Source organism: Chrysochloris asiatica, unplaced genomic scaffold, assembly GCF_000296735.1.
Source record: "Chrysochloris asiatica unplaced genomic scaffold, ChrAsi1.0 scaffold00037, whole genome shotgun sequence".
In the NCBI taxonomy this organism is placed as follows: Eukaryota; Metazoa; Chordata; class Mammalia; order Afrosoricida; family Chrysochloridae; genus Chrysochloris; species Chrysochloris asiatica.
Window position 1 is genome coordinate 12,299,066 of NW_006408555.1, and position 25,838 is coordinate 12,324,903.

The 25,838-nt window shown below is 43.1% G+C and overlaps 1 protein-coding gene and 1 pseudogene across 1 annotated transcript in view; one reads left to right on the forward strand and one right to left on the reverse strand.

Annotated features, from left to right (window-relative positions):
* NUDT7 (nudix (nucleoside diphosphate linked moiety X)-type motif 7) overlaps positions 1-9,952 on the reverse strand; it is a 157,363-nt gene extending 147,411 nt beyond the window's left edge. Inside the window, exon 1 of the mRNA XM_006860304.1 lies at positions 9,881-9,952. Within this exon, the coding sequence (XP_006860366.1) occupies positions 9,881-9,952 (72 nt within the window). The remainder of the gene's footprint in view (positions 1-9,880) is intronic.
* Positions 9,953-10,412: 460 nt separating this feature from the next.
* Positions 10,413-12,623, forward strand: LOC102842201 (annotated as a pseudogene).
* Positions 12,624-25,838: the final 13,215 nt, after the last annotated feature.

A 25,838-nucleotide genomic window follows, 5' to 3' on the forward strand; every position in this document is an offset into this window, starting at 1 on the left:
AAAGTATGAGAGACGAAGTTTGGCCATCCTGGCCTCCAAGGAGCACTCTGGCTGCACTTCTTCCAACACAGATCTGTTTGTTCTTTTGGCAGTCCATGCACTTTCAGTATCCTCCTCCAACACCATGATTTAAATGCATCAATTCTATGGTCTGCCTTATTCACTATCCAACTTTCGCATGCATATGAGTTTATTGAAAAGACCTTGTGCTTGCGTCAGACACACCTTAGTCCTCAAACTGACATCTTTGCTCTTCAACACTTTAACGAGGTCTGTGCATCAGAGTCCCTAATGCAATACATTGTTTGATTTCTTGACTGCTGCTTCCATGAGTGTTGATGGCGGATCCATGAAGTCATTGACCACTTCAATCTTTTCTCCATTTTGATGAATGTTATTTATTGGTCCAGTGGTAAGGATTTTTGTCTTCTTTATATTGAGGTGCAACCCATACCAAAAATAGTTCATCAATAAGTATTTTAAGCCCTCTTGGCTTTCACTAAGCAAGGTTGTGTCATCTGCATATTTCTGGTTGTTAATGATCCTCCAATCCTGATGCCATGGTCTTCTTCATATAATCCAGCTTCTCAGATTATTTGTTTAGTTTCCAGATTGAACAAGTATGGCAAGGAAGCCGATTCTCCTCCAGAGCCTTCAGAAGGAACCAACCCCGCCGATACCTGCATGCTAATCCAGGGAGAACTGTGTCAGGATTATAAAAGAATAAATATGTGTTGTTTCAAACCATTAAATCTATGGTGGCTTCCCAGGACCATCTTAGGAAACTACTATGGAGGGTGTGCTTCAAGGGAAAGATCACAAGTCTGGAATGATCCCGTATTGATGACCAGGGAACCCCACTTGTTAGGGGTACGGTTCGGGAGGAGTTTCTGTGCAATAGTAGTACTTGGAGGCAAGTGGATGGCAGTTTCAGAGTTTGGTGGTGGTGACCTGATTTATAAGTTGACCTGATTTAGAAGACCCAACCCAGATGATTAGGGGCATGGTTGGGACCAGCCCCCCACAATGATTATGGAGGGTCTTCAAGGACCAGCTAGACAGATTGGTCCCAGAAGGAGCCTAGAAAAGGGGTTGTTGTTATTGTTAAGTGACATCGAGTCAGTTCTGACGGATAGCAACCCTGTATAGGGTTTCCAAGGTATAGCTGGCGGGTTTGAACTGCCGACCTGTGGTTCACAGTCCAGTGCAGAACTTACAGTACCACACCAAGAGTCCAGAGCAAGGGTGGAGAACCTTTTTCTGCCAAAATTTATAGCATGATTCATGGGCTACACAAAATGATCAACTTCAAAATTAGCCTGTGTTTGGTCAAACGCTGAATTAACTCACACCTAATGTAATGGCTGGAGTCCTGGTGTGGCACTGTGGGTTAATGCGATGGACTGAAAAGTCGGTCTGAACCGCAAGGTCGGTGGTTCAAGCTCACCAGTCACTCTTTGAGAACCCTATTATGGGTCGGAACTGACTCAACAGCACTTAACAATAACAACAACAATGTAATGGCTAGGGTCCTGGTGTGGCGCTGTGGGTTAATGCATTGTAATGCAAAATCAGTTTGAATCACAAGGTCCTTGGTTCAAGCTTACCAGCTACTCCTTGGAAAGCCAACTCGACGACACTTACTAGTAACAATGTAATGGTTGGAACTGTGGTTGCCTTGGAAGGGCCAAACCAAATAATTTCAAGGGCCTTATATGGTCTATGGGACTCCCGGTATGGTGGTGTGGGTTAATGCACCAAACTGCAAAGTCATTTGAACTGCAAGGTTGTCGGTTCAAGCTTACCAGCTGCTCCTCAGAAACCCTCTACAGGGTCACTATGGGTTGAAACGGACTCAACAGCAGTTAACAACAATAACATAAGGCCTATGGGACATTCGCCACCCCTGGTTTTGAATAATCATGTCCAGTAGATATATAATTGGTTTAAGTATGTCAGTCTTACATTGCTGGAGGACAAAAAATATTCCTATAATTTTTCTCTATTTTCCATAATTCTGACTTAACATAACTGCTTAAGAAATATGCGTTGATTATTGATGCTTGGCGTTACTTATCGCATCTTTTAATTGAGCATTTATTTAACCACTTAACCAAATTTTTAATCAAGTGTATGTTAGAATCTGTTACATTTAAAATCCAAACTATAACACATTCATGGGAATGGTTACATTCATTGGTAGTTCTCATGTTCTATTAACTTTTTTAAACAAGTTTTTCAAATGGAAATTGTATCGGTCTGTTGGCTTGTTATTGTTAAGTACCGTGGAGTCGTTTCCAACTCATAGCGATCCTGAACAGGGTTTGTAAGTCCTTACAGGAGCGGAAAGCCTTATCTTTCTACCCCAGAGCAGCTGGTAGTTTCGAACTGATGACCTTGCGGTTCGCAGCCCAATTCGTAACCACTACGCTACCAGAGCTCCTTTAGATGAAAGAAAAAAAAAAAAAGATGATTGAAATGCACATTATTTGCATTTTATACACATTGATGATGGAAACAGAAAGTAATTTTCAGAACCAAAACATCTCCCAAGGCAAGAAGTCAGAAGAACAGCTGCGGTTAGTATGTGAACATAAGAAATCTAAGTTTAAATCCTGTCTCCTACATCTAAACAAAGGGGACTTGTAAATCTTTTTCATAATGATATTCCTGGGAATTATACAAGAATTTTTTTTTTCTAGACTGTATATAGCTCTGGTAACGTAGTGGTTACGAATCGGGCTGCGAACCGCAAGGTCAGCAGTTGGAAACTACCAGCTGTTCCGCGGGAGAAAGATGAGGCTTTCTGCTCCCATAAAGATTTACAGCCTCGGAAAGCTTGTGGGTCGCTATGAGTCGGAACTGACTCCACGGCACATAACAACAACAAGGCAATATATGGCGTTTCCTGGTCTGCAATCTATCTTTGGAGTCCAGGTGTGGCGCTGTGGGTTAATGTGCCAGTCTGCAAAGTCGTTTGAACTGCAAGGTCGGCAGTTCAAGCTCACCAGCTGCTCCTTGAAAACCCTATACAGGGTCGCTATGGGTCAGAATTGACTTGACGGCACTTAACAACAACAACAACAACAACAACAACAATCTAACTTTGAAACGATTTAGTATGTAGTAACATCTGTATGCGTTGTAGTTCACACTCATGTGGAACACAAGGAAGGATATTATCACCGGTGTTACAGATTTGTTTAATTGACTGTATTTATATCTTTCTTTTCTCCCCAGAGGAACAAAATTCAATAAAAGGAAAAATAAGAAAATGTGGCAAGGAAAGGAGGAGGAAATCCAAATAACTCTGTGGTTAATATATTATTGTGACTGAGCCTCCAATTTGGCTTCGGTTTTTGTAGCTGCAGAATCATAAATGTCTGCTGACCCGTTGGGCAAACATTTTATGGACGGTCATTTTGGTGTCCCCCTCTAACTGTGTCCTCACTTCCCCTGTCCTTCGAGTGAGGCCACTAATTTAAAGCAATGGATTCTAGTCACAGAATTTCTGATTCCGCGTACCCGTAGCCACTGAGTTGATTCTGTCTCCTGCTGACCCCACAGCCAGGGCTGAAATGCCCCACTGAGTTTCTTAGGCTACACATCTTTATGGAAGCTGGTGGGTTTGAACTGCAGACCTATTGGTGAGCAGCCAAGCACACTTAACCACTGTACCACCAGAGTGCCTCTGATTCAGTGTGATATGGGAATTTACATCCTTTAGAACTTCCCAGGTGATGTTGATGCTGCGGGTGGATGCAGGGGACCCACCTGGAGAAAAACTGCTCTAAAGGAAATGTATGAAGTGACACCTTCTAGGAGACAATGAGTAACTTATGAGAAATAATCATTAAACTATGTTTTACAGCCTAACCATGTTAAGTGTGATGCTCCGTGAAAAGATCTTCAACTAAAGCTTAGAATACAGCTCCGTAAAGTGGAATTGTGCTCTATTCACAATGAGCAGATCCGGATATGTAAATCCTGATATGTAATTTTATTTTTAGGATACAGTTTAGTGTTTCTAGGGAAATAGATGATAAACACATTTCTAAATGTACGTGAGTTGATAAAAACATTGTTCTTTTTAAGCTGAGCTTTTGATAGAAAGTACACTTTCAAACTCTCATGTTTGTTTTTGTTTTTTTATTAAAGAAGAAGGTTATGTATTGTTTTTAATTTAAGATTGCTGACTGTACCCACAGTGTACCTCTCTGGTGTGGTAGGATAAACACTGAACTTCAGACTCCAAGGTTGTTGGTTTAGTGGTCCTCGGAAACCTTATAGAGGGTCACTATGATTCGGAACCGACTCGACGGCCCTTACCAACAACAAGACCACCAAAAAACCCACTGAAGTGATTACATAAGGAATAAAGTCATATAATCCCAACAATCTTCCCTGATTTCCCCCATGTGTTCTCTCAATAATCTTGTTCATCTCCTTAAATAGCCTAATGATCATTGCAAGTTAATTATGGGTGGATTCTCATTTTTAGTACAAGCTCACAAAACAAAATACTGTATTGTCTTTCATCTAATTGTTGTTATCATTGTTAAGTGTCACGGAGTCAGTTCTGACCCATAGCGGCCCTGTGTAGGGTTTCCAATGAGCGGCTGGTAAGTTTGAATTGCCAATCTTGCAGTTAGTAGTCCAGTGCTTATCCTACAGCACCACACCTAATTAAAAGTAAATTTAATATTAATGAATCCATTTAACTGATATTTGATGAGTCTTTTCCCTCAATGCTATTGAGTCGATTCTGACTCATAGGAACCTATGTAAGGCTTCCAAGGCTCTAACTCTTTAGGGGAGCAGAAAGCGTCCTCTTAATGAGTCCTGATTGATATAAAGTTTAGCCATCTCAGTGTCGAGTCCAGCCAGAGGCATTTCAGAATAAAGTTCTGTTGGTCTACTTCCAAAAAAACCATCGGTTTCAAAACCGTATAGAGCACAGTTGTACTCTGGCCCACAGGGATAGAGCATGAGTCGGAACCAGCATCCCAGTCGGTACCATGTAAGGGGATATGAGAGTGAACAAGAGCTAGAGAGTCCTTGGCTGTCTTGGAGATTACGTTTTATAGGACGACAGACAATAAACAAATAGTGTTAGGCAACTCTTAAGTGCTGCAGAGATTAAATGTGGGTAGGGTGTGATTAGCTTGCGATTTCACACAGCGCAGGCGTGGAAGATGATGCAACTAGAAATGCTATTGTTTCTAAGGGAAAAGCTGTGGCCATCTGATGTCATGACCCATGGCTGGGCCTTTCGTCAGTGCAGATGCAGAAATGTATAATCATTTTCAATCCCTTAGCCTTTCTTCGACTCCCTTTGGGAAAGGTAATTGGACTCCAAGAATTCCAAGACCCCTTCCAAGGCGGGAATTGATGACAAGAGACATTCTGCAGATCAGCAGAAGTTGTTATCAGAAATGCTGTGAACCTCAGAGAGTCCTCAGAGTCTTAGATCCAAAATTAGAATTCTCATGACAACATCTCCACAAAGGTGTGCCGACAAGCCCCACTGTGGCCGGCTGTGTATGTGCACGTGTGCGTAAGGATGTGTTTGAGGCTGTTCCTGAGGACTGGTTCATTTCTCACCCCCAACCTTAGCCGATGAGGTCATGGGAAGAGAAATCGTAGCAAGGATGAGAACACAGAGCAGACCGGGGACACTCTACAGGGGTCTTGTCTTTGTTTTGTTTTCTGTGCATTCATGACCTTTTCCTCTCTTTATCATGTGGTGTCTCCTTCTCCCATGGACACTGATATCAAAATGTGGGCAAAATTTCCTCCAGTAATGGGTCCTTCTGAGAGCAAGTGTTTCTCTCATCTAGAATCAAGTTTCTTGGTGTTTATCGCCTGGATAAGGTGTTTCACATCAGTATACAAGGGACAATGCAACCCTGTACATCATTGCGGTCCAAGGTACCAGTTCCCATTGAACCACTTTCGACTCATGGGACCCTATGTGTGTCGGAGTAGAACTGTACTCAATGGGGATTTAATGGCTGGTTTTTCAGAAGTATCTCACGAGACTGTTCTTACAAGGAGTCTCTAGGTGAGCTTCTGAATAGCAACTGACATTGCTGATAATTTGCTCCACCCACAGACTTCAGGGCCAAAGTTGTTTTTAAGTGCCGTTGATTCAGTTCTGATTCATAGCAACCCTGGATAGAGTTTCTAAGAAGTGGCTGGTGAGTGTATACTGCCGACCTTCCCGTTCAATCTGACCTTGAGTTCAAGTGCATATCCTACCATGCCACAGCAGACCTCCTCAGGGTCAAAGTACAGACGCCCGAAGCAGCTTTTTATGCTTTATGCACACTCCCCATACATCCAAGCCTCATTCTGGGTTTCTTATGCCCTTATACTTGTAGAAATTCCCTTACCCAGTCCCAGGCACATAGTAGTTCCACAAACGAGCAGAGATTAGATTCCACTTGAGTTTAGCGGTCACATGACAAAATCTCTTTCAAGGACCTCCTCTCTTTCATTCCCCCAAATGGGAAGTCATTTGCTAATTCATTCATTTACCAATATATTTATGATGTGTTTCCTTTACGTCAATTTTCTTAGACCCTCAGAAAATATCTGTGAACTGGATAAAGATCCTGCTTTCACACCGGGAACAGCAGTTGGGGCCAAAAGCCAGTGTTTTCTTGGCCATCCCAATGATAAGGGAAATGGTGGTAATGCATGCTAGGAATTCTGTAGGGAAGAGGATATCTAGTTCCCTGGAATGAGCTCCACTGTACAGCGTAAAGAACCATCAAATAACACATAGTCCTTGTGTATCACTGTAGGATAAGCACTGGACTGCTAACCACAAGGTTGGCAGTTCAAACCTACCAGCCATTCCAAGGAAACCCTATATAGAGTCACTGTGAGTCCGAACAGCTTTACAAAGCTGTCCTGTGCATATCAGCTTTGGGCTGTGTGTGGACTGGTCTCTTAGAATGGCCTTCAGTAGCCCAGGCTTACTGCTCTTTCCATCCTAAGTGGAGTGGACTTCCCCCTTGCCCTGAATCTGAGCGGGGCCCATGACTGCTGTGAACACTAGAATGTAGAGGAAATGATCTTCTGGGAATTCTAGGCCCTGCATGAGTAAGACTTGACAGTTTCCACTTCATCCCTCTTACAGTACTGTTTTGGGAGCCCTGAACCTTCATGTAAGGATTCTGCTACATGTTGGAGAGCCTCTATGAACCAAAGATGCTCAGAGACTACATCCTAACTGAGTTTCCAAATGACACCAGTCCTGCTGCCATCTGACTGCAGTGGCAAGAAAGATTGCCACCATCGCCACCACCACCACCACCACTGTCACACACACAACACCAGCCAATCCCCAGAACCATGAGGTAATAAAATGACAAAGTAATTATTGCTGTAAGACTTCGCATTTAGGAGCAGCAGCAGCTAACCCAAAGAGGGTGTGAACTTCATTTTCCCACTGCATGAGCTGCTAAGATGGAATTGGGTTGTTGAAGTATTCTGAAAACAAAAAAACAAAAATGGTGCCAATGCTTTGTGCTAGATGCCAGCTGGCATCAGAAACCAACCACGGAGCCACCTGGTGAGGGGAGGACTCAAAGATTGCCCCATGCAAGACATGAAACACTTTGATGGTGGCTGAAGTCAAAACTAGTCCCAGGAAGGCCTGTCTAAGAAGGCTGAACATCCTAGTCTGGTTTGAGGGGCACTCAGGAAGAGTTGCTGGACGGTGCAGAATGAATACTTCCGGTTGATGTGGGTGGGAATGAAGGATACACTCCTAGACACAATAATTGTACCAGAAATCATTAGACCCAAACAGATAACTAAAAATAGTAGCGCGTTCTTTGCTGAGCCGAGTGGTTACAAGGGCATTTGGCTCTTGGCCTGGGACTTGCTTAGTTTCCCCCGGGTTTTCATGTTTTTCCTCTTGCCAGTGTTAGATTCTCTGAGTGCAAAAAGTATGCATTCTTTTGCTTCCTCTAAAGCCAAGTAGATTCATTCCTGTCTTGGTGGAGTCCTAAGGTTTCAAGGGTTTTACAAGGTCTGTTTAATGTGGCGATGCTGTGAATATGTTTCATTTTCAAGAGAAAAGAGAACTGTTGAATATCACATACCCATAGCTTTAGAAACTTTTTCATGTACATCATGAAACTTGAAGTAAATGGCTGTCACTTACATTCACAGAGGAGGAAAGCAGGTTTTGAAAAGTCCTGAGTTCACCAAAGGTCACAGAAGTATTCAATGGGGAGGTGGGATTTGAACCCAGCTACTACTGATTTCCAAGATGGGTACTGCACAAAGGATATTGTACTTGGGGCCTTAATGAACCTTCCATTCTGCTATGTGCCGAAGATGCAGAGAAGGAGGTAGCCCTGGGAACTTTCCAAGAGGAGACACTGAGCTCTGCTTTAAAGAAGAAGTCAGCTTGGTGTGTGGGGAGGCTGGCTGAAGGTAGAGGGATCAGAAAGTGGAGTCTGCATGTTTGTGATGGATTTTGGAATGCATGAGGTGTGCGTTGTCTCGTATCTCCTCCAGTCTTACCTGATTTTGTTCTTGTCAGTCAGTGGTGGTGGTGGGTGGTGGAGTTGGTTCCAACTCAGAATGACCCTGTGTAGGATTTCTGAGGCTATAAATCTTTACGGGAGCAGAAAGCCTCATCCTTATCCCACAGAGAGACTGGGGGATTTGAACTGTTGCCCTTGCGCTTAGTAGCTCAGCTTGTAATCCACTACACAACCAGGGCTCCTTTTGGAAGTCAGAGGAAATAAAATCTCTCTTCTCTCCGCTCAACCTGTGTATGGGTGAGTGCTTCATTACTTTCATTCATACACACACAATACACTCTTATTCATATGTGAGCATGTGCATACATGCCTTCCTTGCTGTCATGTGAACACAGTATTGTAGGTAGCTGCCCTGGAGTGGTTGTACCCATACGTGCTGCCTTGTCCTGTGCCATCCCCGTGCTCGGCTACACATCAGACCTTTGTGATCCAGAAGGCTTTCTGGCCGACTTTGGGAAGTAGATCACTAGCCCATTCTTCGAATTCCAACTTAGTCTAGAAGTACGTCTGAAACCTGTTCAATATCAAGTGACAAGCAAACCTACACTGACAGGTGCATTGTGGCTGTGTTTGAGATACATTGAACAGGAGTTAAACCATTGAGTCCCCCCCCCGGCACCCCTGCCTCACCCCAATTTATGTATGTGTGTCTGTGTATATGTACACAGCTTATATGTTGCTGCTCTGTCCGGGTCCTGTTGATGAGGTCAGCACATCCATTGCCCACCTGCTATGACTGTTGCTCGCTAACTGCTCATGGGTGACGTCTGCTCATGGAGAGCTGATCCCATGTGAGGGCAGTCTTGTCACACCCTGAGGATAACCCGGAGGCTATCCTCTAGAGCGAGGACAACTCTACTGTAGTATTTTCTGGGTATGTTCGTTCTCCATTCAGGAGTCAGGCTGAACTAAGTACACATTTCTGCAACCCTTCTGAGACCCTCTTCCATCCTGATGTACCTATCCATCCATTCATTCATCCTTCCACATATGTATTCATCCATCCTTCTATCTATCCATCCATCCATCATACATACATGCATACATACATCTATCCTTCCATCTATCCATACACACATCTATCCCTCCATCCATCTATCCATCATAAGTACATGCATACATCTATCTATCCATCCATCTATCCATCCGTCATATGTACATACATCTATCCATCTATACTTATACACATCCATTCATCCATCTATACATACATACATATATATATAACATCTATACCAGCATTTACACATCCATCCATAAATGCATTATGTTGTTAGTTGCCGTGAAGTTGGCTCTGACTTGTAATGACCTACCTGCTGTATTGCAGAAGGAAACCCTGAGCAGTTCTGCACCATGTTCACGGGTCCTTGGCAGGTTGCATCCATTGTTGCACTGTCCTGTGAGTCTGTCTCACTGAGCGTTTCCCTCACTGTCGCTGATCTTCTGCTTTACCAAACATTATGCCCTTTGCCAGTGATTGGTCTTCCCTTCCTGATGCTGTGTGTGCAGTAAGCGAGCTGAAGTCTCACTGTTCTCATCTCTAAGGAGCATTCTGGTTGTATTACTTCTGTGGCTGTTCACCACTGGCCTGTCATTCACCATGTGTCAGTTTATCATACTGTAGTAACGTGTGTGTTAGTGTGATGGTGCTATGCCACCAATGCTTCAAATACCAGCAGGGTCACCTGTGATGGACAGCATTCAGAGTGACCTCCAGACTAAGACGGACTAAGAAAAAATTCTGGTGATAATACGACTGAAAATCAGTCTTTGAAAAGCTTATATACAGGGTAGTGGTGATGGTGATGTCGGCTGGGTGGGTGGGGGCTGCGGATGGGTGCGGCGATGCTGCAGCTGTGCCATGAACCACACGGCGAGGAGGTCTGGCTGGACGGGTGCAGGCACGCCGCTGAGCCAGACGCTGTGGCCTCTCAGTGTCCATGACCCTATGCGCCACACGTGTCCAAGAGTACTTGGTGTTCCAGGCTTGATCACTGGAACAATGAGAAGAAGAAGTGCCTGGTACTCATCACAGTCCAATCTCTGCACATCTGTAAATAGGACTTCATCCATCTCCAGGGCCCGCAGGTGGTCAGAGTCATTCTGAATGCCGTGGCCACCATCTCCTACAGAGAGTTCCAGTTCCCTCCAGAGTCCCTGAATAAGTGAGTCTGCCCAAACTGTCCAGAGCCACTGAACTTGGCTGGAGATGACCTTGCAATATACTCCTGTAACTATCCTCCCATTTCCCCTTACAAAGTCAGACCTCAGTGGTTTTGCTGCCACTCCATTATATGGAATTATGGAGAAAGAAAGTGCTGCAGCTTCACAGATCACTGGAGGATTTCTTAGAGCAGAAGCCTGTGATTTCTGGGCAGCTGATGGACGAAAGGCCTATAGCAAAAGTGGCTGATCTGAATTCAAGGAACAGTTACGTAGAACCCTACATGTTAAAAGCCACCTTGTATAGTCTTCATTTGTATAGTTTGCATTAGAGTTGTGTTGGTGAAGAATGTTAAAAGTAGCATGGATTTCTAGAAGAACAAACACATTTGTGTCAGAAGAAGTCCAACCAGAATTCTTGGAAGCCAAGATGGCCAAACTTTGTCTCTCAAACAACTGACATATTATCAGGAGGGACCAGTCCCTGGAAAAAGACATCATGATTATTAAAGTGGAGGGTCAATGAAAAAGAGGAAGACCCCCAACGAGATGGATTGGCACTGTGATAGCAGCAATGGCCTTAAGCATAAGAAGTGTGAAGATAGTGTAGCACTGGGCCCTGTTTCTTTCTGCTGTGCGTAAGGTCGCTATGCGTCAGAGTAGACTTGAAGACACCTACCAGCAAGTATTCAGCTGAAGGCCAAAACCGGCATTTTCTCTGTGGAGGAATGGTGTTACATCAACCTTATCAGTTCCTGATGTGGCTCAAGAAACAAGGAGAGACCCAAAATGGGGGGCTACAAAGGCAAGAAGTGACTGGCTTACAAGCTTTCAAGAGGGAGCCTACATCTAGAGGGCACGGAGGAAGGTAGAATCTTCACTGAGTGGTATGCAATCTGTCTGGGCGGGGCTGATGAAAGGAGATGGGGATACAGCACTCATGTGGTACAATAGTGAATCATTACTATCAGGACTGACTGTGAGGGTCGGAAATGTAAAGGTAGACATTCTGTAGCAAAAGGAGGGGAGTGGTTGACTTTGCAGTCCAGGAGCGGAGGCCCCTGGGACGATCAAGGGAGAAGAGCAGAGAGCGGGACCCTACCCAGAGAAACAGTGATGCCAGAGATGGAGGCAGAGACGATGACATGGAGAGATGGATCAGCTGGGAACTCTAGACCAAGAGAGGGAGAGGGACTGTGTGCTGACGACCAGGGGGCAGGCTTGCAGGGTCTACCCTTTGGTTGGTTGATGATGCATGGAGGGGAATATAACCATGGCAATGTAATAAAATACGATAGGATGAATGTAAAGCTAATGTTCTCCCATGTAAACTATCACATAATTCACAATAAAACATTTATATATATAAAAAAAAGAAAGAAAGAAACAGGGAGGGCACCACTTTCCTAGCTGTCTCTGAACACTAGATACATTTGACAGTTTATTGAACAGTTTTCCAGAAGTGATTCTCTACCTTCAAGGGATTGTTCTGAAATGTGAGAAGCCTACATGTGAATATGAGCAGCCCTGGTTGGCACTGTAGGGCGAGAAGGTTTTGGGCTTCGCAAACAGTGGGACAAACAGAGTTGCCCTTCTTTCATATACCGATGGAATCCTTGGTCTACCAACGTGCCCTGTGCCACCGTCACTGAGCACCCAATGGCTGATGCAGATGAGAAGATGGTGTCTCTGTGCCAGCTAGGAAGCTTCACGGCTCTGTTGATCCAGGCTGTCAAAAAAGCCCAGAAAGAGAGTCCTCTGCCAGGAAGTGCCAACGCTGTGCTGGTCCTTGAGTGCCCCCTCCTCACCGAGACCTACGTGGGACTGATGTCCTTCATCAACAACGAGGCCAAACTGGGCTACTCCATGACCAGAGGCAAGATAGGCTTCTAGGGACAGCTTCAGGGAGAGTCTGCCAGACATGGCTGCCAACCAGGACCTGAGAGCCCTCAAAATAATGAAGTGAAGGGTGCATGCTAGCTGCGTGTGGACCTGTGGTCACTGGAGCTACGATGGACAGAAACCAAGTGAATCTTGCTACCCCTGTACTGGCTAGGATTCCCTTTCCATGCTTCAGTTTTCCTTCAGTGTATCTATTTGGTTTCTAGGTTCTTGCCAACCCACCCATTCCTGCATGTTAATAAAGTCACAGTGGTTCCGGTACAATACCACGGCAGCTGCGTACACAGCTAGATCCAGGATGGTATTCAAGACCCTTGGTTCCCATTGAAAGGCAGGGACGGCCTGTTGTTGTCAATAAGTTTATTCATTGTTGTTAAGTGCCGTCGAGTCACTTCCAACCCATAGTGACCCTGTATAGTGTTTCCGAGGAGTGACTGGAGAGCTTGAATCGCCAACCTTGCAGTTCAAATGGCTTTGAAGTCTGGTGCAATAACCCACAGTGCCACACCAGGACTCCAAATAAGTTTAAACTTGGTGTCACATTTCTTATTTTGAAATTTACTCTTTTTTGACATTTTTCTTTTTTGAGCTAAATGCAAAAGAAACCGGCAGACTGGTAATTGATGTCTGCACCTGTCAGCTGCGGTGTGAAGAGTTGCTCTTTTGTAAACATTTGACTTCGGGTCCCACTTTTCCTAAAATTCATCTAAATGTGTTCAAGCAAAAAGGCTTAAAGAAAATCCATTTTAAGACTAAAGTTCTCAGTTTCTGATGCTCACCAGGTAGTCCTGCATAGTCGGTGGCGGTGTCCCATTCCAATTCAGAGGGAGCTGGCTTGTTTGCACTCAACAGAGGGGACCTGTGAGATGCTCAGGAAATGGGAAGGCACGCCTTGGTCCCCAGTTAGCATACTGACTTGGGGTTCTGTGTGTGTGTCTGGCTTTAAATGTGCTTGCATGCTGGGCAACTCTGGTGGTCTTCCCATGGTGTTGGACCAGGTCCTGAAGTACCCCACCCCCTGCACAGCTTGCGTGATGGAGCATTGTGGGAAACTCCACCCACTGCTGAAGCGGTGCCCTGTGGTGACCAGGCCAGTTCAACTGGTGGTGTAGCAAAGGTTCACGGGGCCTTTGCTTTGCATTGTCTCATAAAGACATTGACAACTGTAGGTTATTGTTTCTTTTATTAAAATAGAACAAAAACCAAAAGAAAAGCTTATATACACACACACATAAACTGATGCTTTCTTTTTCATATAATCAGTTATATGAAAGATTATATATGTATAAATTAGCCTAGGACGCTAAAATCAGCTGACCCAGTTCACAACAGCAAGTTAAAGTCAACATGAGCGCTTGTTATGTTCTACTGACTCGGTTCTGCTTTATTGCAACCTTGTATAGGATTTTCCAGAATGGCTGGTGGGCTTGAAGCGCCGACCTTGTGACTAGCGGTCCAGTGCTTATCTCCTAGCACCACACAGGGCTCAAACTAGCACTGTTATTCTCATTAAGTGCCATTGAATCGGTTCCGATTCCTAGCAACCTTGTCTAGGGTTTCCGAGGAGCTGCTGGTGAGTAGGAACTGCTGACCTTGAAGTCCACGGCTTATTCTCCAGCACCACACCAGGACTCAAACTAGTACTTTTGTTTTTGGTAAGTGCAGTCGGGTCAGTTCCAATTCATAGTGACCCTGTATAAGGTTTCCAAGGAGCAGGTGGTGGATTTGAACAACTGACCTTGTGGCTCAAAAACTCCTTTATTCTGAAGTCACATCCTGCCTTCTTTCCAAAGTAAGTTGGCTCTAGTATATTCTTGTAGCTTTTTAGTCTTTGGGATTTTAGGATTTATTGATCTTTGGGGGAACCTTTAGCTCACTGATCAGTGCTGCCAAATTTATTGTAAGTAGAGAAATCTCACTCCAGGAAGAAAAGTGAACATAGGGAACTTAACAGGAAGAGGGGTCAGAGTTGTAAAGAAAGCCCCGCTCTGTAGAGTAAAGTGAGAAATGTACCAGGGAAAAGATGGTATCTCCAAGGTCAAGCAGCTCCCAACCTGCAATGCATGGAAATCGTGGAATGGGGCTGTTGGAAATTTTACACATTCATAAATATTGATAGGCTGACAAAGAATTTTAATTTTGAGATGTCTGACTCTGATTATTTCTGAAACATAAACACCTTTTAATTCTTCCCTGAGGCCAAAGATCAAGCTTGGGCTGTCATCTTTTAGATAAGGCATCTGACTGCTAGATGTAATCCAGATTTGTACGCATTGCTGCCCAGGGAAAGCTAACCATTCAGCTGTCAAAGGAATGAGAAAGCTGGCTCTCACTCGGGACCTCCTTGTTGATTTGGCTGGGTATGTGATTGTCAGCCGAACCCGGCAGGAGCCCTGTGTGCGCTGCCAGGAACCCCCCACTTTGGGTGAGGTAGGATCTCTGGAGTATCCTGTGATTTTCAAATACAGATTTTCAGGAGCGTCTCACTGTACTCAGAACCAAATCCAAGGCATCATCACGGTCCACAAGGCCTTCCATTGTCTTCCTCCTCTCGTTCCTTGTACGTAGCATTTTCCTGGTTCACTGCTTTGCCCACCGCCAGCTTTCTGTTCCGCTAACACCCCAGTCTGTTTCCTGTCTTGGGAGTATTTGCTCATTCTGCTCCATCTTTTTGAGCTATTGTCCCCCACCCCATTTCTATGCTTTTTTCCATTTGAGAGGTCGTCTTTTCATAAAGCCCATTTCCAACCAGCATAGGTCCACAGTGTCAGTCCATGGCACCGTTCGCTGGTTTTTATTTTCCTTCAGCCTTTTAGCATAAAATAAAACTATTTATCTGCTTCTTCCTCTGTTTGAAGGTAGGGACTACAGCTCTCGTCTTTCCATCTTGTGTTCCTCTTCTGGCTTACTTCTGGTTATCTTTGAGCATTATTTAAAAACAAAATAAATAAACAAGAACCTCACCTACTGTATTTTTGATGATCTATCTTTGTGTAATTTTTTAGTGTTGCCTTTTAGGTTACAGTAATTTATCACTGTAGACTTCAAATCAGTATTTGTCTATCCTTTATGGAATGTAAACACTGGACCGCCATCTAAGTTCCCTAGTTTTCCCTTTATGTTCTGATTGTCTCATTATTACAACTTCATGTATTGAAAACCCCATCAGTGTTTTCATATTTGCTTTCAACTTTCAAGTGTATTTTAATAAACCCAAGAGAACGGTCTACAGACGCTCTCCGTTGTATTCCCTTTGTTCTTTCTTGGCTACTGATGTTCCAGATTTTTTATCATCTGGTGCCACCTCTTTTCCTTTGAAGAATTTCCTGAAGCAATTTTGTTAGGCCAGATCTGTTGTCTGTTGAGTCCCTCAAGGATGTTCAAACTGCCATTTTGATAAAAAATTTTTTCAGGGACAAGTTTAGAGAGATGGAGACACTACCCTCAGATGTCCATAGACCTAGATGGCAGATATGTCGACACACAATAGCATTACATTTTGGTATTTTTGATTAATAAAGGTTTCTATGGTGTTGTAGCAATCTTTTCTGATGTACCTGGGGCTTCAAAATGTGTGTGGGAAAATTCCATTCTCTTTTAATGCTGTTTTTACATGAAAATTTTGAACCCCTTTTCTTTTTATCTTCATCTGACATTGCATTCATCTTTATTCTTTGTTTTTTTTAATAGTTTATTTGATTTTGTTGTTGTTGCTGTAAGAATTGTTATTGTTGGGATTGGATATCATTGGACTGGTCCCAACTCACAGTGACCCTGTCTACAGCATCACGGGACACTGCTCAGTCCTGTGTCATCTTCATGATTGTTGTTATATTCGAGTCCTTTGTTGCAGCTACTGTATCTATCAGTTCATCTCGTTAAGGGTCTTCCTCTTTTTCTCTGACCCTCCACCAAGTATAGCATCCTTTTTCAGGGACTGGGTCCTCCTGAAAAAAATGTTCAATGTATGTGAGATCAAGTCTTGCCATTCTCAAGTCTAAGGAACATTCTGACTATATTTCCTCCAAGATAAATGTGTTTGTTCTTCTGGTAATCCACGGTACTTTCAGTACTCTTTACCAACACCATAACTCAAACGTATCATCAGTTCTTCCACAGTCTGCCTTACTCACTGTCTAGCTTTCACATGCAGATGTTGTTGTTAGGTGCCCTCAATTTGGTACCAACTCTTAGCGACCTTCTGCAGAACAGAGTGAACCATTACCCAGTCCTGTGACAACCTTACCATCATTGCTGTTTTATGCTCTGTTGAATATAAAGTTGAATTCCAACTTTATGGCCCCTGTACCCATCCATCTCGCTGGGCTCTTCCTCTTTTTCTCTGACCCTCCACTTTACCTAGCATTATGTCCTTCTCCAGGGACTAGTTCCAAAGTATGAGAGACGAAGTCTAGTCATCCTGGCTTCTTCCAACACAGATTTGTTTGTTCTTTTGACGGCCTATGATACTTTTAATATTCTTCTCCAACACCATAACTTAAATGCATAAATTCCTCTGTGGTCTTCCTTATTTGTTGTCCAACCTTCATATGCATATGAGGCTATTGAAAATACCATGGTTTAGGTCAGGTGTACCTTAGTCCTCAAACTGACATCTGTATATATGAGGTGATTGAAAATACCATGGCTTCGCTTAAGAACACCTTAGTCCTCGATTTCACATCTTTGCTCTTGAATGTTTTAAAGATATGTTTTGACAGTTAAGCCCAATTTGATTTATTGTACTGATTCTATGAGCATTGATTTTTGGATCCAAATAAAATGAAATCTTTAACAGCTTTAGTTTTTTTCTCTATCATGATGTCTTCTATTGGTCCCCTTGTGAAGATTCTTATTTTCTTGACATAGAGTTGTAATTCATACCAAAGGCTGTATATGCTGACTTTCACCAGTAAATAGTTCAAATCCTCTTCACTTACAGCAAGCAAGGTTGTGTCATCTGCATATCATCGATAGTTAATGAACCATCCTCCAATCTTGATGCCACAATCTTTCTCATATTATTTGACTTTCAGAATTATTGTTCAGCATATAGATTGAATAAGAATGTTGAAATTATACAACTCTGACACAAAACCTTTCTTGATTTTAAACTATACAGTAGCCCCTTGTCCAGTTCAAATGACTGCCTCTTGGTCTATGTATAGGTTCTGCATATCACAATTAAGTGTTCTGAAATTCTAATTATTTGCAGTGTTATCCATGGTTTGTTATGATCCACACACTAAAATGCCTTTGCATAGTCAGTCCTGTTTTAGTAGGGGATTTACCTGGTTATGGGCACGTCCTGTTCCACCAGTGTCGGCTTGGTTTTCAAAGGCTTTTCACGGCTTTTGGATCTGTCCAGAGAATGCGCCTACCAGTGGTCACTTTGGCTCGTGCTGTTGTTAGTGCATGCCTTCCCATTGATTCGGACTCAGTGACTCTAAGGGACAGAGTAGAACTTGCCCCAGGGTTTCCTAGGCAGGCATCTTTATGAAACCAAATCTCCAAGTCTTTTCTCCTGCAGAGCTGCTGGTGGATTTGAACCACCGATCTTCAGTCAGAACCCGTGTGGGTTCTTTTGTTGTTGTTAAAGTGCCATAAAGTTGGTTTCAATTCATAACGACCCTTGAGGCTATGAATCTTGCAGGAGCAGAAATTCTCTTCTTTCTCCCACAGAGTGGCCGACGCTGCTGATCTGCTTTGCAGTCAAGTGCTTATCCTACAGAGCTACCTTGCTCCTGTGTGGGACGTAGAGGGTGGTTTATCTGTTACCTGATTGTTCACCATGTCTGGTATGCCAAATAAGATCAGTTCATGCATGTCCTATGAGGGGGTGAGCCCCAGTGTTCATAAACATGCTTTCAGGCTTCTTTTCTTGAGTTCCTCCTTCGTTGTGATCTCCCCAGTCCTTTCAGGTTCCCAGGAAGCTCCTCTTTTTGCCCTCTGATTAGACAGTTGGGGGGCTGGTGGATTTGAACCCTGTTCCATGGTGTACGTCTGACATTTTGCCCTTGCCAGAGGCCAGTCAATGGGAAGACACAGAGAGAACAAAGCAGGTCCATCCCTTTGGGATTGTAAATCCATCAAACTATGACTGGCCACTGTCACCACCCTCACAGAATTGAGGGCACAAGTGAATGGAGAAAAAAGACAGTTTTTATTGCTAAGTGTCATCAAGTCAGTTCTCACTCATGTAGTTGTTGTTGTTAGGTGCCATCAAGTTGGTACCCACTTATAGCGACCCTGTACACAACAGAATGAAACACTGCCCGATCCTGGGCCAACCTCACTATTGTTGCCACGCTTGAGTCCATCGATGCTGCCACTTGGCCAGTCCATCTCGTTGGGGGTCTTCCTCTTTTTCTCTGACCTTACCAAATGTGATATCCTTCTCTAGAGATTGCTCCCTCCTTGACAGTACGTCCGAAGTATAAGAGACAAAGTCTGGCCATCCTGGCCCCCAAGGATCACTCTGGCTGCACTTCTTCCAACACAGATCTGTTGGTTCTTTTGGTACCCTATGCATAGTGGCCCCCAATAAGATTTCTGAGGAGCAACTGGTGGGTTTAAACTGCCAACCTTATGGTTCAAACTGACCTTGCAGTCCAGTGCCTTATCCTAGAGCGCCATACCAGGACTCCAGGAAGGTTAGTTAGCATCTCTAATTGTTGATTAAAATATGAATACTGTCAAGGAGTCCTGGGGAGGCATTATAGCATAAGCACTGGACCACAAAGTTGGTTTGAACCTCAAGGTCAGTGGTTCAAACTCACCAGCTGCTTCATAGAAACCTTATCCAGGGTCGCTAGGAGTTGGAACCAACTCAATGGCACTTAACGACAACAACTGTAATGCTGTTTCCCCAAATAGACCTCCTCTATCGCCAGGTCCTTTATACTGGTCAAATAAGATCCATGGATGTGATATTGTTTTGGAAAGTGTAAAATGGCATTTAAAGAGAATGTCCTATGACTTACAGGAAGTAATGGAGATATGCGTGCTTGGGATAGGGCAGTTACTGCCCAACTCTGCAAGAATGGCGAATCAAGCCGCCTGTTGGGTTGCCTCCCCTGGATTCTCTCTTACCTGCATCCTCTCTAGTATCATTCACATATGACCGCCCTTCTTGCCTGCACATCTGTCTTCTCTCAGGTTTCTGGGATCTCCTTAAGATGAACTGTTGTAATGAAAAGCAATCAGCCTAGAAATCGGGGGATGTGGGTCATGATTCTGCTCCGGATGCACTTTTTGGCATGGGACCATTTGTTTTTCCTTATAGAGTTGCAGTTTCCTCAACTGCGAAATAGAAAGAATTGGAATGCAACAGTGATTTTCCAGTTTTGTTTTATGGAGTCTGGGGGTTCAGGGAACACTTGCTCAGAGGCAATGGATGCTCAAACTAGGAGTTTGAGGGCTGTGAAGACTTCTTCAGGTACCTACTATCTCTTCACGTGGAGTAGTTCTGCCATAGAGTTTCGACCTCTGTTTTCGTTGGACAAAATGATTATGGCTCCAGAGGATAAGCATTTGACTGCAAGGTTGGTTTGAACCACATGGTCAGCGGTTCATACTCACCAGCTGCTCCTTGGAAACCCTATATAGGGTCACTATGAGTCAGAACCAACTCAACGGCACTTACCAACAACAAGCTAAATTGAATGAGAGATCTACCAATGTTAATATCCCAGAATCCCACACCTTTCTTTGGTCAACAGTCTTTTTCTTCCTTTCTGTTTATTCTTTTTTTCCTTTATCTTCAAGTTCTCTATCACCTGTCCTTAATGTGTTGTTAGGTGAACGAAACACTGTCTGGTCCTGCTGTACTTGAGCCCATTACTGCTGCCACTATGCCAGTGCTGCTCACTGGGGGTCTCCCTCTTTTTAGCTGATCCTCCACTTTACCAAGCTTGATATCCTTTTGCAGGGACTAGTGCCTCTTTGAGTTGTGGTGTTGGAGGAGAATACTAAAAATGCCATGGACTGCCAAAAGAACCAATAGATCTGTTTGGGAAGAAGTGCAGCCAGAGTGCTCCTTGGAGGCCAGGATGGCCAAACTTCGTCTCTCATACTTTGGACATATTGTCAGGAGGGGCCAGTTGCTGGAGAAGGATATCACATTTGGTAAGGTGGAGGGTCAGAGAAAAAGAGGAAGACCCCCATCGAGATGGATTGCTCAAGTGGCAGCATCGATGGACTCAAGCGTGGCAACAATAGTGAGGTTGGCCCAGGATTGGGCAGTGTTTCCTTCTGCTGTGCATAAGGTCACTATGAGTCGGTACCGACTCAATGGCACCTAACAACAACAACAACAACAAACAATTCAGTATATTCCAAACCTGACGGAACTATCTTTTCTTCTATGCCCTTCCTAAACTTTTCAAATCTGTCTTCCCAGAAACTGATGTTTAACATCTTAAGGTTAGGTTTATATTACTATTTCATGTCTCCAATATCTACATAACCTTAAAGATCTCTTCATTCTACATTTTCAGTATCTCTCCCATTGAGTCCAGATTCTGTTCACTTTTCATTTAGATACGTCATTTAGACACATCAGTTAGTTCCTTCAGCTGTCCTTCTCAACCCTACCTATCCTTTCTCCTGTCCCCACTACAACCTGATCATATCTGAAACCAGCAGTTGTTGTAGCCCTATCAGTAAATCATAATTAGATTATTAAATTAAATCCCAGTCAACTATAGGATAAATCCTTGAGGATTGATTCCCCGACTAATCTTTTTGTTTGCCTTCAATCAAACTCGTCCAGTAGTTAGCTTCCGAGCAGGACTCTCTTTGCTATTTCCTTTATGACATCATCCTGACGTCCCAGCTATGGAAATTTCACCGCTTGCTTTTGGGAAATTAATCTATAAAGATTGTTGTCTTTTTATAATCTCTGTGTGCATCCTCCCTCCCCAATCTGACCATAATCTCACTAGAGTCTTGAACTGAGTCTTTACTCTTCTTGAACGTCACCAGACAGTCCAGGAGTATGCTTGGTTTTCCTTAGGGACAAATTTGTTGGGATCAGACCAATTACCATGAGTTCCAATAAGTATAATGGGTATGTGTTTACAAAGTTTGCTGCATGGATTCACCCATCTTGTGACAAGAATGTGTATCATGAATTAAGCAGGAAACTACCAGCTGTTCCATGGGAGAAAGATGAGGCTTTCTGCTCCTGTAAAGATTTACAGCCTTGGAAACCCTGTACAGGGTTTCTATGAGTCGGAACTGCCTCCACGGCACATAACCACCACCATCACCACCACCACCATAGCAGCCAAGAGCTTTAACCATGGTGCTGGGAAAGTTCTTTGTAAAGAGTTAGACTTTGACTATAAAGTGGTATAAATTGACTGTTTGTGGCCAGGAGGCAGGCTTGCAGAATGTGCCCTTTGGTTGTTTACATTATGTATCCCTGAGTGTTTTTGTGTATATCCCCTCCCTCCAAAAAAAACACCCCAAAAACAACACGGAGGGAATAGAAGCAAATACTGTTGAATGACAATGCATAAGGCGATTGCAGTCATTGCAAAAATGATGAGTGTAAAACCGAAGTTCTCCCATGCAAACCATCCCTCAAATAAAATAAAAACTGAAAATAACAATAATAAAGTGGTATAATCCAATCTAAGAGTTTAATTACAACATTTACAAAGAAGTCAACCTGTTGTAACTTAGTATAATCATATCTGTCGGCTGCCTTGATACTTGTCTCCCAACAGCATGCGTTTTGTATATCAAACGATTCTCTCTCGGTGGCATCCGTATACTTTTTTTCATTGATGAATCAGCACAATGTGGTGTCTTACTCACAGATTGCTCAACATTTTAGGCTGCTTTAAGGACAGCAGATGAAAGAGATGGATTACTTTCCTGGAAATTCCTTTTGGGTTTCTTCAAATCCTAAGAAAAAGAAAAATATGAACCAACAATTAACAAGTGTACTTATTTAGTGGTTGGTTTGGGGATGATAGATTACAATCCCTGTCAGTTAGGATAGCTGTCTATGTCAAGTTTCAGTGTATGTTACTGGGAAATATCTCAAAAGCATTTTTTGTGTTGTCACTATTAATGTATTGACCATTTAAAAAAATGGAAACCAAATATAATAAGAAAGATAGGGGCTAGTTTACTTATAAGTGAAAAAATGGAAACCAAATATAATAAGAAAGATAGAGGCTAGTTTACTTATAAGTGAAAAAATGGAAACCAAGTATAATAAGAAAGATAGGGCTAGTTTACTTATGTCAACTATGAACATCATAGAATATGGTATTATGACATCTTTATTAAAACTGCAAAGCACCAGGCTTGTAGTGTATGTGTGTACCCTTTGGTTGGTTGATGATGCATGAAGGGGATTGTAACCATGGCAATGAAACCATATACAATAGGATGAATGTAAAACTAATGTTCTCCCATGTAAACTATCACATAATTCACAATAAAACATTAAAAAAAAATAAAGGTGCAAAAAAAATTGTGTATGGGGGGAAAAAACAAACTGCAAAGCACCTTGGGTTTCTCCTTTTTAAACTTTTTATTATTTTCTAAAGCTTTTTATTATTAATTGAGTGAAGGTTTTACATTCAGTAAGTCACATACTCTGTTTCCTTTCGATGATTGCAGTTGTCTCCATGTACCGTCGAGTGGTCCACTTCCTCCCTCTGTTTTTATGTCCAGTCCGACCTTCTGAAATCTGTCCTCAGGTAAATGCTGCCCTCTGGCTCTTGAATCACCAGCCACTCCTTGGAAATCCTAAACAAGGTCGCTATGAATTGGCAGTGACTCGATGGCACTCAGCAACAACAACCTATACCTATCTATTACGTGGCTGAAAATTGAGCTACTAGGGTCAGTTCAGTTCCAGACCTGAAGGGTGACCGCAGTTGGTAGTCTTGGGTTCCCCTAGTCTCTTTCTGACTAGGAATCCTGATCTTTTTTATTAGTGAATTTGTCCTACGTTTCCCCCTACTCTATCTAGTACCTTCTAATGTGATCCCTTTCAGTCAGTTGGTAGTGGTAACTAGGCACAATCTTGTGCTTTTGATCTCAGAGTCAGGGAGACTGATATTCATGTATTCCATTAGTTCTTTGGAATAATTGATTTGAAGCATCTTCAATTTTTATCACTCTTCTTCCCTCCAGATAGAGACAGACCTATTGTTGCCCCTTACATGACTGTTCATGAGCTTTTAAGACCCCACTCACTACTCACCAAAGTAGGATGTAGAACATTGTCTTTGTGGATTCTTAGGCCAGTTGACCATGGACGCACCATGAATATTTAATAGCTTCTGTATCAGTCAGCTTTTTGCTAGGTTGTGCGGTGGTAACAAACAATCCCCCAATCTCATTTGCTTACACTGTTGTTGTTGTTGTTATGTGCCGTGGAGTCAGTTCCGACTCATAGCAACCCTGTACAGGGTTTCCGAAGCTGTAAACCTTTACGGGAGCAGAAAGCCTCATCTTTCTCCCACGGAACAGCTGGTAGTTTCGAACTGCTGACTCTGAGTTTTTGCAGCCCATGGATTATTTGCCACTCATGGCATTTTCCTTCATGTGCTGGCTATGGTTGTAGTCTTCATCTCTTCATTTAGGACTTGGGACTCAGGCTGAAGAAGCAGGCCCCTTGACGAACCAAGAGAGACAATGACAGAGCCATACAAAAGCGTCTAAGCTTCTGTTCTGACAGGGCATAACCCATCTCTGCTCACATTCCAGTAGCCAAAGGAATTAGTTGTTTGGGATGGACCCAGTGGATGGAGTAGTCAATAGTTTGATATAAAAGCAGTCTACCGTGAACCTGACCTATACTCACGGAGGTGGTAACTCTACCAACAGAAAGGGAAGGAGTCTTCATATCAAGTACCAATGCTATCCCCTCTGTACACAGGGTAGATAGGGCTGGTCAACTTAAGACATTGGCTACCTAAAAGGAGGCTACCTAAACGTAGACATTGGCTACGTAAAATAAAGGCATGAAGTGACTGGCTTACAAGGTTTCAAGAGGGAGTTTAGTTTAAGAGTCGGGGAGGGGAGAAAGAGTCCCCACTGAACAGTTTTCATCTTGTCTAGATGGGTCTGGTGAAAAGAGATGGGGACAAGATTCGTATGATTCAATAGTGAATAATTGTTATAATGACTGATTGTGACTGTCACAATTGTAAAGGTAGAAGTTTTGTAACAAAAATAGGGGAGTGGCTAATCATCCAGTCCAGAAACAGAGGACCCTAGGACCACCAAGGGAGAAGAGCACAAGCAGAATGTGGGAACTTATCCAGAGAAATAGAGATGCCAGAGATGGAGGCAGAGATGGGGACATGGAGAGAGAGCTGAGGACTCTAGATTCATGGGAAGAGAGGGACTAAGAGCTGGTGGCCAGGAGGCCGACTTGCAGAATGTGCCCTTTGGAGGTGTAAATTATTATATATGTTTTTTGAAAAAAGCTAAAGTGAATAGAGAGAAATACTATTAACTGATGGTACATGGAGGAGATTATAATCATTGTAATGAAACAAGGCGTATGATTTGTTGAATATAAACCTGATGATTTGCCCTGTAAACTTTCACTCAATCCACACTAAAGCAGTCTACCTAAAGTACACTACTAAAATATAAAATACTATCATAAGCAGAAAAATACAAAAGCTTGTATATTATGATCCTATCCAATTGGGAAATCCATAGGAATGCTTACCCATGTGTTGCTGAGTAGAACTGAGTTCCCTTGGGTTTTCCAGGTTGTGATTACCGGGAAAGTAGATAGGCAGTGGTTTTCCAGGACTTTCTTCTGGATGTGTTTCTTTCAGATACTGAGCTAATATAAACTGTTTACATTGCCCAAAGACCAAGTGTGTGTGTAAACATTTTCAAATCAACCGAATTGTACTGGACCACATTAGTGTAGTGTGGCGCTCTAGGATAAGCACTGGACTGCTAACTGTAAGATTATCAAACCCTGCCAGTTACTCCTTAGAAACCCTATCTATACGTGGTTGCCATGAGTCAGAACCAACTCAACAGCACTTAACAACAAGTCAGACAATGATTTTCTAGTTAGGATCTCACACTCCACTCATGCTCTTCCTTCTTGCTGGTCCTGGGATCATCTGTTTCTGAAATGAAAGGTTGATGAACTACTCCCTTCTTTGAGTTACATGTCTTCTACGATTACAGGTGTGACGATCACAG